The 18,997-nt window shown below is 36.4% G+C and overlaps 1 protein-coding gene across 1 annotated transcript in view; it reads right to left on the bottom strand.

The window, feature by feature from the left end:
* Nucleotides 1-3,165: 3,165 nt before the first annotated feature.
* LOC120472041 (uncharacterized) overlaps nt 3,166-18,997 on the bottom strand; it is a 31,384-nt gene continuing 15,552 nt past the window's right edge. Inside the window, exons 11-19 of the mRNA XM_039662037.2 lie at nt 15,440-15,456; nt 15,194-15,316; nt 13,887-14,012; nt 9,998-10,138; nt 9,762-9,892; nt 5,862-5,976; nt 5,484-5,613; nt 5,238-5,359; nt 3,166-3,485 (exon numbers count right to left, since the gene is read on the bottom strand). Coding sequence (XP_039517971.2) covers nt 3,435-3,485; nt 5,238-5,359; nt 5,484-5,613; nt 5,862-5,976; nt 9,762-9,892; nt 9,998-10,138; nt 13,887-14,012; nt 15,194-15,316; nt 15,440-15,456 — 956 coding nt within the window. The 3' untranslated portion in view covers nt 3,166-3,434. The remainder of the gene's footprint in view (nt 3,486-5,237; nt 5,360-5,483; nt 5,614-5,861; nt 5,977-9,761; nt 9,893-9,997; nt 10,139-13,886; nt 14,013-15,193; nt 15,317-15,439; nt 15,457-18,997) is intronic.

The following is an 18,997-nucleotide window of genomic DNA, read 5'->3' as shown; positions in this document are numbered from 1 at the left end:
AATCAACTATATTAAAGGGGTAGTTCACTTTGAAATTAATTTTTGATATGTTTTAGCTTACCTCAAGGGCATCCAAGATGTAGGTGTCAATTTTGATATTTTTAGGTCAAACCGTTCTTGTCTCTCAGTCATATAATGGAGGTCTATGGTCACCACCTCAAAGAGCATGCACAGAGAAGTCCAAATTAAACATGATTTAATGACTCGTAAATGTAAGTACACATCGATGGCCTAAGACACGAAACGAGCGGTTTGTGTGAGAAAACAAAAAGTATTTATATCGTTTTTACCTCTTGTAACCACAGTCACGTCCAAGTGATCTGAGGGCGAGGGCGATTCTATCTGCGCCCCAGAAGTCATCTCTCGCGTGTGTACGTCACTCATTGTTTACACAGAGATTTCAGAAGTTTTACCCTTCACTGTGAAGATGAGTGACGTACATGCGCGAAAGATCACTTCCTGGGCTTTCCGGCGCGCTTGTGCAGACCGAAGCGCCCGCTCCCTCAGAGATTAATGGACATGACTGTGATTACAAGAGGTAAAAACGATATAAATACTATTCGTTTTCTCACTTAAACCGCTCGTTTCGTGTCTTAGGCCATCAATGTGTACTTACATTCACGAGTCATTAAATCATGTTTAATTTGGACTTCTCTGTGCTTGCTCTTTGAGGTGGTGACCATAGACCTCCATTATAACTGACAGACAAGAACGGTTTGACCTAAAGGATCAGGATGCCCTACATCAGGGGTAAGATAAAACATACCAAAACTTAATTTCAAAGTGAACTATCCCTTTAAATACTATTAATACTCAACTTGTAGCCTTTTACAAATTGTAAGCTGACAATCTGGTACCCCTTGATCTAACATCCATTTACAAGTGCATATTTGGCTGATGCTTTTACCCAAAGCAACTTAAAAGTGCACTCAAGGTGTAGTGTCCTGGGAAGCATGCATGCCGTGCAATAGGAACATTCAAAAGAAAAGTCTATTTTTAACTTAAAGCCATATGATGTATCAGTGTGTCAAGATATACATGTATTTGGTGGAGGTGATACTGTGCTATTGCTGTCAGATGTACACTATTATTGACGTATACCATCTAACTACAAAGGTTACTGTTCCTGCTACCAGAACGTGCCCAAAATGTTATTGATGTGCATAATTTTTCTGATGTCACTGTAAAGATCTGATGCTATACATTCCAGTGGTGTGAGAAAAGATGTCAAATTGATATGAAATCTGTTGTTAATGCATTAACTAACGTGCATGTAAAGTAAATGTGCTTACGATGCTAAGATTGTATTACACCATCACTGTTTGTGGAGCGTCATGTTTTATCTATATACAGAACCTTTGACAATCAAAAAAATTTCCAATTGTCATGATTGAAATATAGTTCAAGATGTTTGGCTATTTAGTTCAATGTTTCTTGTTTTTAAATCCACTACATTTATTTGTTAGAAAAATTGAATTCAATTGACACTTTTAATCACACTTCATTATTTATTTAGTAATGTATTAGTTTTAGTTAATCTGTTGTAAATGTATTTTTTATAAGGCGTGTTTACATGCAAGGATTTCGATTTCAGTTTCTATATGAACTCCAAACTTTGCAATCTGCTTTACATGTGCATTACATGTGTTATTAACATATAAAAAAACAATAATACATAAGTTTGACACTGCGCAAGGATTTTTTTTTTTGATCAAATTGAGTAAATAGTAAGATTCAAGCATTTACATGCTTATTTTCTCCCATTTATCGGATTATTTCAGGTCAATCCCACCAAAATGTATTGGTACTGAGCACGGTCGGATCGATTGTGTTGTTCATATGAATGCTGATTACTAACGGATCATTTGGTTGCATTTAAACGTAGATATTTTGACTCAATGGGGTTTGATTGTATTGAAAAGAGAGAAAATTAGTCTAAACTTTTAAACGTGTGCACAAATATCCATCAAACTGTTGCAACTGTATCTTGCCGTTCATAAGTAGTTACTTGTGTTGTCCGTGCAACATCATTTTGTTTGAATCGGAACATCTTCCTTTGGCGCAAATCACAATACTTTTACACAAAAGATAATAACTATTCACAAATGTGCCACTATTTGTACAAATCAATGCACGTTCATTTAATTTTGACCTTCACAGACAAAGTTTGCAAGAAATAATGTCTTGGTTTGTGGTAAGATACATTCGTAACATTTTTTAACCCTCTAGGGTCCTTCGGCCCAAATGGACCCGAAGAATTCAAATAAACTTTTTCTTAAAAATCACAGCTTCCTCTGAATGGTCCGAAATTTGGTGACTTTGTTGGTATTTGGTATTTGAACACCCAAACAAAATTGGGGACAGGATGTGAACTCTAAGTGGTTGTAAAAAAAATAGTCACACTCAGGACCTTCGGGTCCAAATGGACCCGCATGGAAAATGAATGGGAAATTGGCAAAAATGTGAAAATACTGAGCTTTTTTGTGCGTACAATCTACAAACAGTGAAGGGGTGAATCTATAAAACATCAAGAGTTGAAAACACACTTTTATACACAAACACACCAAAAAAATTCGATTATACAGCGTTTTGCATTTTTAAAATGCTCAGTTTGTCCACCAGATGGCATCCATCTCATTTCAAAAATTGCTTTTATGAGGCCTAGGCTTGACTCTAAAATGAAAGACAACTTTAAATTTTTTATTTTATTTTTTTTAAATATTTTTTCTATTATATTCAATGGGGGAAATTTTGGTCATAATTATTGCATTAATACTAATTATAAAAAAAAAATATTTTTGAAATTTTCTCAAAACACCAAAAAAGAAAAGAAAAAATATTATAAAAAACAAGTAAAAAAAAATGTATTATTTTTTTTTTAAATATGAATCCCGCCCTTTGGGTCCATTTGGATCCGAAGGTCCCGAGTGTGACTGTTAAACGAACAACCCCAGAGGGTTAAACTGATGGAAAATTGTACACGCATTCATAAATGATGTCAAGATGATGATGTTCGGAGCCAATGCTGTGAGGTTTAACTGTTTTAGATGTTGATCAGTGTTATTGTGCGCACCGCACGCACTCACACACTATTACAGATCATGCTTGCCTTGCATAACTAAAGAGCTTTTATCAAGCTATGATACAGGTGAGAGTAAACGTACCTGACGGTAAACAAACTTGAGTTTATTTCATGAGCTTAGTGTAACACTCTACTTCATTCTGTTTACTAATGCACATCCAAATCATTACAATGACGCCATCATTTTATCCACACGCATTTCTCTCTCACACACATTCACTCTTGCAAGCGCTTTCATAAACAAAACTTTTGGACAGAAAGAATGTCGAAACTCACTGGAATGAAAACAAATTAAAAAAACATAATGAATCAAAAGTACAACGTCTCTGTCTTTTCATGATCACCCTTTTCCTCAACCGTCCAGGTGTCCGTCTGCCGGTTCCACTACTTCGGCGTGTTTGAGCTGAAAATCAAAGCGATGTAAATGTAAGTTCATCCACACAACGGGCACAAGACGCATAGGAACTTGAAACCCATCTTACTTCTATTATCTGATTATAATAATAATAATTTATATAGCGCTTTTCTGGGTACCCAAAGCACTTTACTTAGAAGGGGGAAATGTACTGTTATGCAATACAGAGTGAAACAGGTAAAGTGGCTTTTAAAATGTTTTTCACTTGGGAAAGTAATTTATATATTATTAGGGGTGTAATGGTTCAGATTTATCACAGTTAATTGAGGTCGGGAATTTACATGATTAAAAAAATCAAATGGACCCGAAGAATTTAAATAAAAAATTTTTTTAAAATCACAGCTTCCTCGGAATGGTCCGAAATTTGGTGACTTTGTTGGTATTTGGTATTTGAACACCCAAAAAAATTGGGGACAGGATGTGAGTAGTCTAAGTGGTTGTAAAAAATAGTCACACTCAGGACCTTCGGGTCCAAATGGACCCGCATGGAAAATGAATGGGAAATTGGCAAAAATGTGAAAATACTGAGTTTTTTTGTGCGTACAATCTACAAATCAGCCACGATCTTGAAAAAAGCACACAACAGTGAAGAGGTGAATCTATAAAACATCAAGAGTGCAAAACAGACACATCCCCACACACACACACACACACTTTTATACACAAACACACCAAAAAATTCAGATTATACAGTGTTTTGCATTTTTAAAATGCTCAGTTTGTCCACCAGATGGCATCCATCTCATTTCAAAAATTGCTTTGACTCTAAAATGAAATACAGCTTTAAAAAAATTTGTAAAAAATTGTTTAAATATTTTTTCTATTATGTTCAATGGGGGGAAATTTTGTCATAATTATTGCATTAATACTAATTATAATTATTTTTTATTTTTGAAATTTTCTCAAAACACCAAAACAGAAAAGAAAAAATATTATAAAAAATGAGTAAAAAAAAAAAAATCAGGATTTTTTTTTTTAAATATGAATCCCGCCCCCCGAACACCCCGAGGGTGACTCTGAAACGAACAACCCCAGAGGGTTAACAGAGAAAAAAAAGGTCAGACTGCCAAATCTAATGTTTGGAAGCGGTTCTCAGAAGTAGTTGCAGCAGAAGACAACAGTAGCATCGGCCACCTGAAGTGCAGCTCGTGTGAAAAATATACAAACAGCAGCGCCATAAAACGGGCACTTCCAGCATGTCAAGACATATTTGTGGGGGGTCTAAGAAATAAAAAATGGTTTAGCGTATTAGATGAATACAAACGCTGCTTTGTAAATGTTGAAAATGTTTATTAATATGTCCTGATTTATGGTTCATATTCATAATCGTCTGTTGCCAGTTTACAGGGCAATGTTTCCAAGCACTTTCATACTGAAATAAATGCTGTTTTCATTTACATTACAATGCCTAGTAGCTAGCTACTATGTCTATTTAACGGTCGTGGGCAGGGGCGGGCCAAATCATTTCATAAAAGCAAGACCCACGGGTTGGAAAAAAGCAGACCCGCGCATCACTAATGTGCATGTGTTTTCTTTTACAGGTAAAATGGGCCAAAAGGAGATATTTAACTCGCACTGACAAGTAAAAAAAAATTGAATGAGGTTACAAAACTACAGAAATTGCAAAAAAAGTGACCATTGGGTAAGAAATGCGTCAAAAAAAAAAAAAAAAAAAAACGTGGACAAGAAAAGACTTTTCACAGTCCGTTTTATAATCTATTGTAAGTCTATTACAGTCACCTTGAAGTTGTTGTGATGCTCCAGGCTGCGGCAGTGCTGGGATTTTGCTTTGCTCTCGTCGGTGTAGAATATGTTACAGAGCTTGCAGAAGAAACCAGTTACTGGGATGACGTAGTCCACACCTGAAATAATGCGAGAAGTGTTTAGTGTTTATTGCCAATCCATTGCCCTAAACATTTTAAACCATTAGAAATGCATTATGTTTTAAATGAAGATCCAGTGGTTATAAGTGTGTGATGGACTTACCCACAATGTGGTCAGATTGAGAAGGGCTCAGAGGGGTTTTGTCCTGTTGATTAACCTCTTCTGAACCTTTCCCTTCACAAACTGAATCCCCACCAACACCTTCACAATCCGGTAGAGAACTTTGCTGGTTCTGCAAACACATAATATATCTTATTGACACCATATATGCATGACACTTGGCTGCTTTTACTTTCCTTTCAATTAGTTTGAAAATGTAAATCAAAAGTTTAGTTCTGCATGTGAGCATGACACTTTAGATCAGAAATTTTATGAGAAACCCTGGGCGGACAATCAATCAATCAATCATTCATTTTCTTAATATTTCTAAGATCATGAGAACAGATTCTGTCAAATGTGTCCAACATGTGTGATGTTCACCTCCTTTGCGTCACTCTTGATTTCCTGATCATTTCCTGTTCTTTCAGAGCTTGGTTTAATTTGTTTTTCCTCCTTTTTTAACTCTTTCTCCTCAGCTTCTTCTGAAGTGTATGTCCTGTAATAATAATAGAGCAAACAAAATGAAGTCATCGAAAATTATTTCTGTTACTTTCACAATGGTTGTCACAAGTTGCACGAAACATGGTCAATTTTTTTCTGTTGTCTAACGACTGATGCCACTTTGTAAGTCACTTAATGTCAGTGCCATTTATTAAAAAAAACAGCACAAGCAAACATTTCAAACTAGGGGTGTGTTTACACTTAAAAACGAACCAAAAACAGGACATGATGTCACAAGATGCGACACTAACAAGGACAGAATGCTGAAGGATTTTCTCGTTGTAGTCGCGATGTTGCCGAAGGGATTCCCGACGCTGTTTTGACACATTTTATAAGCTCTTCATAAGTTCCCAGCTGGTCAGAAGGAATACCATCATATGTTGCTACACATATCCATCGAGTGCATTTATCCCAGAGCACCGCATTGTTTTGGATGTTCGGGAAGTTCCGTCTCGAAATATACAAAATAAAAGCTGACCTATTAGGTTGTGAACACATCCCTATGCCATTAAACTGACCAAGACCAAATTAGCTAAGAAAATTGAACTACAGGTGTTTACCATTTTATATTTATTTATTTATTTATTTATTTATTTAGAAAAGGGACAGTGTACATTAATAAACATTCTTAAATGTAAATATACCCAAATTAGCCCAAAGGCTAGTTTTCATTGGTAGTCCCTTTGCCAGATGTTATTAGGCTCTTAACTAGAAAAAAAGAGTTAAAAATTACAGCAATACAACAGTCATAAAACTAGAAGTATACAAAAAGACAATGTATATACAGACACAATTAAACCAAAAAAAGAAAAAAAAAGAAATTAAAAATAATTTAATTAAGTATGAAAGAATAGGTCTATAATAAAATTAATAATAAGGTTAGTAATAATAATAATAATAATAGAGGAGCAGCGTTAATGTTCACAGTGTTGGTTATGTAGAAGCCATTTCTTAAAATTAAGCTTAAAAGAGTTAAATGATGAGCACTCTCTAATTGGTTGAGGTACTGTATTCCACTGATGTGAAGCTTTGTATGAGAAAACAGCTTGACCGAACTATGTTTTCCTACGTGGAATTATACAATCCGCTCTAATTGCACCTCTTGTAAATATGTCATATATATATATATATATATATATACATACAGTCCTGACCAGAATTAATAATACCCCTGGTAAATATGAGTAAAAAAAATGGCAGTAAAAAATTAATCTGCATCGTTTATCCTTTTGATCTTTCATTCAAAAAATTGGCAAAATCCTAATCTTTCGTTTAAGAAAAAGAATTGAAAGTGGGGGGGAAATCACATTATAAAATAAATGTTTTTCTCCAAAACATGTTTTGTGAAACATAGGCTTTTACATAAACTAAAAGAAAAGCTTATATTCTGACTAGCTTGCTCGTTTTATTTATTTATAAAACCTAGTTTTACCCAAAATGAATAATTAAGACAAGTTTAAATGGCTAAATCTTGTCTTTTTCTTTTCTGACGTAGCCTACTCCAGTTCTTGTTAACACACACTAGACATGCAAATTCTGTGCATTTGACACTTTTTGTGTGAAATCATATTTATTTTCTCCATCAAAAGTGTGCTTTTACCTTAAATGAGCGTGAGCACAACAAAAATAGAATCCTTCACTGCTGCTTACGCGACGCTCCTCCTCGCGGTGTGAATGCAGTCATTGATTATTCACATAGACGTATACACTAGACCTCACCTTGGGATTCTAAGCATGCGGCAAAACCGCCGCCATCTTGGAACAGGGGTCTTGTCATAGGAAGTAGCTAGGTAACGCTGCTATCTCTGCCTTTACTTCGAATTCATTGATGGTGGCGGACTTTTGTGCAGCGTATGATGTTCACGGATGTTTTAAAAAAAAATAATAATATTAATTTTTTCTTTCTGGAACTGACCGTTGGAACAAATCAAAAAAACAAGAAAAATCGCATTCATGATGATTTATGGTGATTTTATTTCCGTTAGACCTGTGTCTGCTACATTGACGCTGATGCATTAAAGTGGAGGGTAGGGTTGTGCCGATAGACGATAGTATCGTGTATCGACGATAGTCTGACATATCGCCGATGGCAGATGCCTTTGACGATATCAATACGATAATTGTCTCGTTTTACCATAATGTATTAAATTATTATTATTAGGCCTATTATTATTATAAAGCTAGTATTGTTATGAAATGAATATTAGAAACTACAATTAATTTGCCTTGCCTGAATTTACGACATCACCTCATAACAATTGCAACAACACACGCGCTAATGAGGACTCCTCTAAGAGAATGTTTTTAAAACAGACTAAAAAACATCCCACATCAAAATTTAATTGCAAGGTGATCCATTCACAAATTATGTGCTCGTTTTAACAGACGCAAAATTCAATTTCCTACAGATCCAAGATAAAAAACGGCATCGTTGTTCCGTTCGTCAGTATTTGTTTCCGTAACACATTAACAAAACGTTTAATGACACTAACACTAAAAACAATACAATTAATAAATAGTATTAATAATAATATCACTAAAATAGTATTATAGTTACAGTTATCATCGTCGTCTCTGAGGGAACGCGGCGTTAATGATGCCGAAAGCAGTCCGTTTTTACTTTCACTTTCAGAGATTGAGCGCGTTTACATGCGACGACGTTCTTAACCTGATTATGTTGAATAACTTGACAATGCATGTGGTCATGTAAACGCATTAACCCGTTTTCCTTTATCAGAGTCAAGTCATAAGTATAATTATAAACCGATCGACTCAGCTAGACGTTTGGCCCTTGCTCTTGTTTCTCCATTTCTCCTCATTTAAAACACATTTACCCGCGTACTTCGTGCTTACTGAAGTGCGCATGTGAAGTGCGCAGAGAGCGCACTGTTGGGGGGGGGCACATATCGCAAACTCCGACTTTTTCTAACCCAAGAAATTATTAAAACGTGTTTTCATCTCGTGCAGAAATAGGCCCTAGTCAAAATGCTGCATGTAACGGCATGAGGATAGGCTAATGTGTCCGTAAATTTCCCGTTGACTAACAAAAGGATTAGGATATCTTTTTTTTTTACCTCACTAGGCTATACCAGGAAATAACCTGATCCTATTAATAAACACTCCACCTTTGCTAGCAAAATAGAAAAAAGATTCTCGTATATAAAACGAAGTAGGCTAATAAAACAAGCAAATTAATGAGTAGGCTAAATAATCAAGTTAATAATCAAATAAGTTAACCCCGCCCCCTCACGATAATATCGTGTATCGCCGATCTCACAGGCTGACGATAGGACGATATGAAAATAGAGCATATCGCCCAACACTAGTGGAGGGGCTCCCCTGTTTCAAGATGGCGGCTCTATTGACGCATTTGTTCAAATGAACTGCCGAAGCCAAGGTGAGGTCTAGTGTATATGTCTATGGATTATTCATGCAAGCCGAAAAAGATAAGCTCTACACGCTTGCGGTGGCCGCAAATCCCGCGATCAGCTCTGGGGGTTAAACGGCCGTCACGCTTTTTCTGTCAGTGGTATAGAGTACCGGCTACATGCGAGAAGTAGCGGTACGCAACAAAAAGTGCAGGTATGCTTAAGAGAAAAATGTAGAAGTGGCGGTACTGCGTACCGGTGAGTACCGCCCCACTTCGAGCACTGATTCAACTCCAAATACAAGGATGAAAATGTATTGAGTCATACGTGCATCCACTTTATTCAGCGACGGGTAATGAGAACATGATTGATTTCAGAGTTACATTGAAGTGAGAGAGACACATTCACCTACCAACGAATCATAGAGTCTCCCTTCCTGCTCATGACTATCTTCAGGATAGACCCCCAAAATTTGCAAGGCCGTCGTTTGTACCGCGCAACCATACGTTGAGCTGCCTTTGCGCTTTCAAATTGCATGTAACACTGAGAAGGAACAAGAAAGGGACGGCTCAGGAAAAATAAATCGCAGTGTCTAAAACAGCTACTCATCATAGATAGTGATGGGGGGGGGGGGGGGTGTATACGTACCGTTGCTTGATGCTCGGCTAGAGAGTAGGCAGTCAGTTTTCCAAAGGGCTTACCCAGATTTAAAAGGGATTCCTTTGTGTATTTATGTTGAAATCTTTGGTTGGGAAGACCGCTGATGAAAACTGATCTCCAACTAGGGCTCTAAAAAGGGTATGAGGGATTGAGAAACACACAACAAATGTTTTAGTTCAATTGAGAGCTGCAGGGATGACGTTTTTGTTGGCCAAAACCTGGAATCGTGATTCCAAATCTCAAAGTCAATGAGGGTTTTTTTTTTTGGTTAAATGCTTGGATTAAGGTCAGTGTGGTGATCACAAGCTCAAGACACTTTCACATTTTATTCTACGGCATAAAATACATCAGTCAAACTCCCTTGTGATTTTTAAAGCTGTTACGCGTCTTGAAAAAGTGTCTAAATGGGACTCCAGATGTTGTCGGGACATCAAACATCGTCAAACTGAACAGTAAAACTCATCTACTCAACTAGTCGCTTTCACAGCCTCGTTGCATTTATAATCACGGTTTTGCAAACTAAATGGTGGCGATGTTGAAGTCATGTTACCGTGGTGTAGTTTGTTTATAGCCCATGTTTAGCTTTCGACTTCTGCCAATTATATTTACACTTCAAAATTCACAAACGTTGTGTTCATATATAAAGATTGGGGGCAGCAAGCGATTTCTGAGAAATGATACACAGGCTGCTCTTTTTTATATCTTTATATTTATCATCTTAAAGTCCCCCTGTAGTCAATAATTGTATCCCTTAAAACTCATCACTGAACACTTAAAACTAAATATTTAAACGAAAAATCTTCACGCCTTAAAGGGTTAGTTCACCCAAAAATGAAAATTCTGTTTTAATCAAACAAATCTCAATCCCCATTGACTTCCATAGTGGTAGTCAATTGTGATTGAGATCTGTTTGATTAAAACATTCTTCCAAATATCTTCCTTTGTGTACAGCAGGACAAATAAACACATAGAGGTTTGGAACAACATGAGGGTGAGTAAATACTGACAGAATTTTCATTTTTGGGTGAACTACCCCTTTAAAACACTTGGTTTTACTTTATTTTAAGTAATAAAAAATACTTAAAATGTAACTACACCCTTGCCTCATTTAGTATATAAATATATTACAATTATTAATTTAGTTATGTGAATATGCAAATTAGCCCCACCTCCACTCACACAGCTCAGGGATCCACTTAGTGACGATCGCCTGATTGGTTACAAGGTAGTTTGTGATGTCAGAAACACCAACATTTTTAAACCACATTTTTTAGACTGTCTTTGGTTCACTGCACTTTTAAGGAGAAGTGTCTTAAAGTACTTTAAAGACACCACATAGACATATATAAACAACATTAAAAGCTTGATTTTCAGCACAGGGGGAATTTAACTATGTTGTGTTCTACGGAGAAAATACATTTTTTCAAGAAAACAACATTTTCTTTCTCTTTTATTGTAGTGAACCAAGTCTTAAAGGGAAGAAGTGACATTACCACTATACAGTGCTGTGCCTGAACGCATTCAATGAACGATAGTTCATGAACGTGTTCATATTTTGGGCGAACGTGAACTGAACTACTGTATGAACGAATGCCTGATGAACGAACTGTGAATGCGTTCATCCTGGTGTCTGTGAACGCACGCTCTCTGTCAGTTTAACTTCGCACAATAGGGTGCCAGATTGCTATAGAGCCTTCCAGGCGAAACCCCGCCTAAAACACACGTAAACAGGCCTTAACCCTTAAAGACCTATACAGCCGCCGGCGGCTAAAAATAACTGTTGTTCTTAAATGTTAAATAACTTTTGAACCGCTGCTCCAATCCGTATGCTTTAAAAAGTCCCATAAAGAGGAGATTCGCGGCTTTTCTGTGATATCGGGTTAATCGCGTTTGGACATTCAGAAGCTCCGTAGTGAATGTGATTGCGTCATCAAGTTTTGATCAGCATTGATTCGTCAAAGAAACCCGTGCGTTTTTTTCCTCTGAGCCAATCATAAATGACTGTTAATGCTTAGTCCCACCCCATCCCCAGATTGGTTAAAACTATCATCTACTCAACCAATAAATATAGTTCTTGGTCTTTTGCACGACCAATTAGCATCTTTCTTTAGAAATTTGAAGAGAGGTAAAGTCAAAGTAGTTCATATTGGCTATGTATGTAAGTGTGTGTGTGTGTTTATATAAGTTTTATTTATATATAAGTTTTTTTTTTTTGCTTCATTGTTCTACTACAATGTTTCTATTTATGTAACTTCCTTAACTTTTTGGACACATCTAAATTGTCAGTATGAAAAACACTGTTTTCACTGAAACAATGCTTTTCACTGAAAATCGCCGATCATAATGTTGTAATAAATGCCTATAACTTGCTTAGGGATTGTTGCATGTAGTCAAAATTACATCTGGAAATGTAAAATATCCAAGTACAGCTTTCTAAAGGAAAAAATCCAAACTTCAGGAGGATTTGTTTGAGTTGAGTAAAAAAAATCACTACAAATATGGTAAATTCATCCATTCTAAGACATATTAAATGTAAAAATGGATTATTTAAATGAGATAAATTGAAACTTCAAGTTCTCCTGATAAAAATGATATATGGCACTTGATGCTGACTGCTATAATGGGTTAGAAAAACAAAGAAAAGAACAAGCGGTGCAGGTGCTCCAAAAATGGTCTAGGTCTTTAAGGGTTAAAGGATTAGTTCACTTTTGAAAAAACTTTTGCTGATAATTTACTCACCCCCATGTCATCCAAGATGTCCATGTCTTTCTTTCCTCAGTCGAAAAGAAATTAAGGTTTTTGATGAAAACATTGCAGGATTTTTCTCCATATAATGGACTTACATGGGAACCAAACGGTTCAAGGTCCAAAAGACAGTTAATAACAGTTTCAGATGCAGCTTCAAATGTCTTTAAACGACACCAGACGATGAATAAGGGTCTTATCATGCGAAACGATCTGTTATTTCAAAACTTATTCCAAAAATGTAACTTTTCTAAGGACAAATGCTAGCTTTGCTCTATTCTGTGAGGCGCGTTTGTAACGTCACGTAATACGTAATTACGTTCAAAAGGTCACGGGCGACGTAGCCGGAAGTACAGAGTCAAAATCGTCCGACATCGTTGTTTTTCCTTTTAATTCCTTTTTTGTAAACGGCGTTTGAGTTAGTTTGCACGTTCAACCTATGCGTTCAACTTGTAAACACTCTGACTCTGTACTTCTGGCTACGTCGCCCGTGACCTTTTGAACGTAATTACGTATTACGTGACCTTTTACGTATTACGTTACGTATTAAATTCCAAACATTTTTGGAATAAGCTTTGAAATAACCGATCATTTCGCATGATAAGACCCTTATTTATCGTCTGGTGTCGTTTAAAGACATTTGAAGCTGCATCTGAAACTGTTATTAACTGTCGTTTACTTTGGACCTCCGACCGTTTGGTTCCCATTGAAGTCCATTATATGGAGAAAAATCCTGGAATGTTTTCATCAAAAACCTAAATTTCTTTTCGACTGAGGAAAGAAAGACATGGACATCTTGGATGACATGGGGGTGAGTAAATTATCAGCAAAAGTTTTTTCAAAAGTGAACTACTCCTTTAATATGTAGCGGGAAAAAAACACCCAATCTGGCAACCCAAGACACCAGTGTCCGCGAGGAGGCGTCGTATGATCATTTAAACGGGTGTTATGGCGAGGTCGGTGAGGATGGGAAAAAACTTTGCCTGTCGATAAAATAATTGTTGTCTGTGGTTGTATATGGGCTGTGGCAATTTAAAACACGCAACATATAGACTAGATGGAACTAGTTCAGCAATGTGATCACCAATAAACTGGATGTTTTTCTGTCTAGTATGTTTTCATAACACCATACCTCTATTGTTTTCATGATACGGGATATGGATATAGACACCGGTCTGCCACACACCCTTGCCTTGTGATCTCTGTAGAACTGCACCATTTCTTGGGCTATTTCACCTGATTCCAGTTCAATCATAGCCTACAAGAACACACACACACACATGAAGTGTAAAGGAAAAACTTGAAAATTGCGTAATAACTGATTAGTAAAATGAAAATCACAGTAAACAGACGCAATAACTACACACACTAACCACAGCTGTTTAGCAAATCACAAGGTCTCTGGCTTTAATATTATTTCATGTTAGCTTTTTTCTAGCTCATTTCCTTGTAATACTAAAAAGCAATACTTTTTAAAAAGACAGTACATGTAGAAAGTAAAGATTTTAAAATAATTCATCATTAGAGCCAGACCGATATATCGGCCGATATTAGGCATTTTCCAAAATATCGGTATTGGCAGTTATAATGGCCGATAAATGAATATTTAAAAAATAAAATAAAAACGGACGAAACACGCTTTAATCATCTCTCCTTGGCCTGTTATATTGAAAAAGTATGTTTTACAATTTGCAGTATGATGTTATCTATTGCTAAATTATGGCTCATCATAGACTAGCTAACCACAAAGCTAGCTAATGCCACTATCATCAGTGAAAGACCGCTAACGTTAACATTAATGAGCTTGGAAACCACAATGAACTTTTCCTGCCTAAATAAAATAATGATTACTGTATTTATAACTAGCATATCTCTAGTTACAGTTCCTGTATTGTAAAATGTAAGTTATACTTGTGAGGAGTGAATATTTAGACATAGAGAAAAAGTATCAAACGTATCTTCTGCAGAAAAGTTAGCTTTTCTTTTACACGTGTGTGAAATCCAACAATATTTAATAAAAAAAATATATCGGCCGATATATCGGAATATCGGATTTTAAAACCCAAAAATATTTGTATCGGTATCGGCCTTCAAAATCCTTTATCTGTCGGGCTCTATTCATCATGGTTAATAAACATAGAAAGGGTGAGTTCATGTAAACTAATGTTAACATTTTCAACCTAAAGTGTCACACACAAACTTTAGGTTTCGTTATGTTTTCACACACTAAGAATAGAGTCATGTGTACTACTGGCTCATAAAAAATAATGAAAAACAGTATAGTTCAACATATAATGGTTATTAAATATACTGTGATAATATTATACTTTTAGTAAAACGTTTCAACCATCCACTGAAAACTTCTGTTCAAATAAAGATTGTATTTAAAAGGGAAAATTAATATTTGTACCCAACCAAACGCAAACACAAAACACTGACCTGTTGTCTGGACACGGACAAAATATGTTTCACTATTCTGCCAAATGGTGCAGCCAGATAGCAAAGATCCTTCATCAAGTCAGGTGTCTTCTTTATGGGCCAAACCACCACTACTCTACCATCCTGTGAGCGCGTGCAAAAAAATACACTATTGCTACTGCTCAAACTGTTGAACTGGAAATATATACAGTATGTTTATGTTCAAAAACATCATAAAGTTAGTCAAATGAGAGATGTGACGCTTACCTTTGACACAGAGGGAGCTGGAATAAATGGTCAAAAGTGTTACTGTCATATATTAAAAGCACATTGTAGGAGAACTCTACATATTACAGGATCATATCATGAATGAATTTTCCATGATCGTTTGAATATAGTCAAAATGAAATGAAAAGTCACTATTTGCTAAAATGCACATTAGTGATCTTGTTGTGAACGATTCATCCATGCATACTTTTCATTTTTAAAAATGTAATAAACTTGATCTTCCAGTGAAATGACTTATTAAGACTAGATTTAGTCTGCATGCTGACTGCACACACGCAAGGTCTCTCGCTCGCTACCTCTCTGCTACCTTGCGCGTGTGCGGTTAGGTCTCGAATGCACGCACGCTCGCTCGCTCTAGATTACGGGAAATTTTAACTAATTTGTGGTATAACTAGTCGATCGCGAGTGGCTCAACAGGTAGATCTATAGATAAACTCATCTTTCAGGCATTTGACCGACCGGGTTGACACTTCAGCGTGAGAAATCGGGGGTGTGGCGTGAGAGCGTGAGAATTGGCTCAAAGACCCCATTTACACCTGGTATTAAAATGCGATCCAGATAAGTTATCCGGATAATAAGTACCGATTCCATTTACACCTGGCCACATAAATGTGTTTTTGCAAAACGGATATAAATCCGATCTTCAACTCCCGCGTTATATGCAGATTTAATGGATTGCACGCCACCAAAAGCAACAGATATGAGCTGCATTTTGTTGATCATCAGCTAATTTCCAAATCAAAGACATCAATAAGAGAGAGTGGCAACAGGCCTGGTAAGATAATTTCGTTTCTTTACTTGAAGATGTGTTAACTGCGTCTGTGACTTACTTTCACTTTTATTTGCGATGTTTGCACGTTGAATAGACGCTCAGCTGCTCATCTGAGCTGATGCGTGTCGCATCTGACTAGGCTAGGCTATAACATGACATATAGCCTATATAACACGCTCTCACTCGTTTATTTTTTAGCATTTTTGGGAGGAGTAAAATATACATATGTGGTTTCAACAACCAGATTGCGTTTACACCTAGTAAAGATCCGGACACAATGCGAGCCAGACTACCTCCAGATGTGGTCAGGCAGATCCGATCACAACGCATTTACACCTTGCAATAACATGCGTTTTTTATTATCCGGATAACTTATCTGGATGCAGATCGCATTTTAATACCATCAAATTGAGTCTGACAGTTGGCAGCCCTGAATCAATATGTTAGTCCCCACACAACATTTTTTCTTTTTCAATAATACATTTTACTCAAAAGTTCATCACAATAGAGAAGAAAATATCCGTTGCTACTTTCATTTCTTTACGACTTTACTGTAAAAATTCTGAAAAGTAATTTATCGAAATTGAGCAGCAGAAAACTGTTGGATCTAAAATGTCTGTGTTTGTGATGTTGAATATCACGTTTAATTCTAACTGTACGTTCACACCGCCGCCGACTTGAGTGTCAAAGAAGCTCTGGCCGCCCTGTCAAGAACGCTCGTCGCTTTGGACTCTTTGAACGCTCTGACGTTGCAGGGAGAATAGAAGCGTCACAACATGAAAAGTTATAAACAGGAAAAAAACAAGCAATATATTGAAGAAACCTTTTTTAATGACAGCATTTTTATAACCGTTCTGGTCACATTTGGTCGGGAAAAAAAATAGTTAGCTATTATTAATATTATTATAATTGCGGTCAAATCGGCGTCACCGTGAGCAAATTAATTGCATTCCCGCTTTAAAACGTGCGTTCGTAAATATTTCAAATAAAAGTTGCGCTCATGCGGTCCCGATAAGCAAACAACGTCATGTCATAAATAATACGAAACCAGTAGAAAACACAACAACGGCGATTATAGACCATTTCACAAGATGTAAACAACACAGCACTTCCTGTTTCAGTTTTTTAACACTACAAAAAAGCTGGGATAAAATACAACCAACAGAACATTTAAAACTGAATCAAAAAGTTAAACAAACATCTTTAAGATGTTTTATTTACATGTGAAATAAAGAAAACAGTTACAAACTGAAACAGGAAGTGTTTCTGGACCAGTCTTGTTTACATCTTGTGAAATGGTCTATAGCTTCTCTTCCATTTACTCGGAACTAATGTTTTGGTAGGAACGAAAGTTTACATTCATGTTTCTCTGGAATCAGCCAGCGTGAAGGACGTCTATTTTCCGATTGGTTGCTGGTGTTTTCCCGCTGCTTGCCGCTGAACCGCGTCACAGCTCATTATTACCATAAAGTTGAGCTTCTTTCAACTTTCTGACTGACGCTCAAAATGCCCAAAACGGGATGCCGATGGATTTGACGCTCCTTGCAGCTGAGAAAAGCCAGCTTCCATTAAAAAATGAATGACTTCCGGATGCTTTTGATGCTCAAGTTGGCGGCGGTGTGAAAGTACAGTAAGGGCCCTATCTTGCACCCGGCGCAAATGACTTCATACACCGAAAAATGTATTATTCCTATTTTGCACCCGCGCAAAGTGGGCTTTTTCCCTCCACAGACGCGCGCCGGTAAACTAGGGAATGAACTCCCTGGGCGGATCGGCGCAAAAAGTGCTATTTTGCAGTTCCAGTGGGCGTACATTCAGATGATATTTTAAGCGCACATGCTTGGCCATAATAGACCATTTTGAAAGATGTAAACTAGGGATGGGCAACGATTAATAGCGATTAATTGCATCCAAAATAAAAGTTTGTGTTTACATAATATATGTTTGTGTAGTGTGTATAATTATTTTGTACATATAAATACCCACACATGCATGTATATATTTAAGAAATATATGCATGTATATATTTTATATATATTTATTCACAATTAAGATTATATATAAATATTTGATATATTAATAACACATTTTTCTTAAATATATACATGCATGTGTAGGTATTTATATATACAAAATAATTATACACACTACACACACATTTATATTATGTAAACACAAACTTTTTTAACACAAACGCGATTAATCGGTGTCCATCCCTAATGTAAACAACACTAGTCCAGAAGCACTTCCTGTTTCAGTTTAACACAACATAAAAGCTGGGATAAAATACAACCAACAGAACATATAAAATTGAATCAAAAAGTTAAACTAACATCTTTAAGATGTTTTCTTTACATGTGAAATAAAGGCTATGTCCACATTAATCCGGATACATTTGAAAACGGGGTTTTCGTTTAAAAACGCTCTCCGTCCACACTAGCGTTTTCAGGCGTTTTCTGACGTTTCAGTGTGGATGAGAAACTTCTAAATTCACTTTACTGCGCATGCGTGAAACTTCACAAAAGCTCATTGAGATGATACAGATGGGAAAATAAATAATAATGTCATCGCACAATAACAGGATAATTTTATTTAGCAAAATATCTCACCATCGCGGATGCGTCCAGGTCGCATTCAGTCACCATATGTTTGGTCTAAAACGCAACTGCTCTCCTGTTTTGCCGCAGGACAGCAAATGTGAGTAGACTACATTATCTGTTATCTTTGCAGTACTGAGCTATGAAGAATAGCACATATTAAGTAAC

This window comes from Pimephales promelas, chromosome 4 (assembly GCF_988280905.1).
Source record: "Pimephales promelas chromosome 4, fPimPro1.hap1.1, whole genome shotgun sequence".
NCBI lineage: Eukaryota > Metazoa > Chordata > Actinopteri > Cypriniformes > Leuciscidae > Pimephales > Pimephales promelas.
This window is presented reverse-complemented; position numbering and strand designations above follow the sequence as displayed.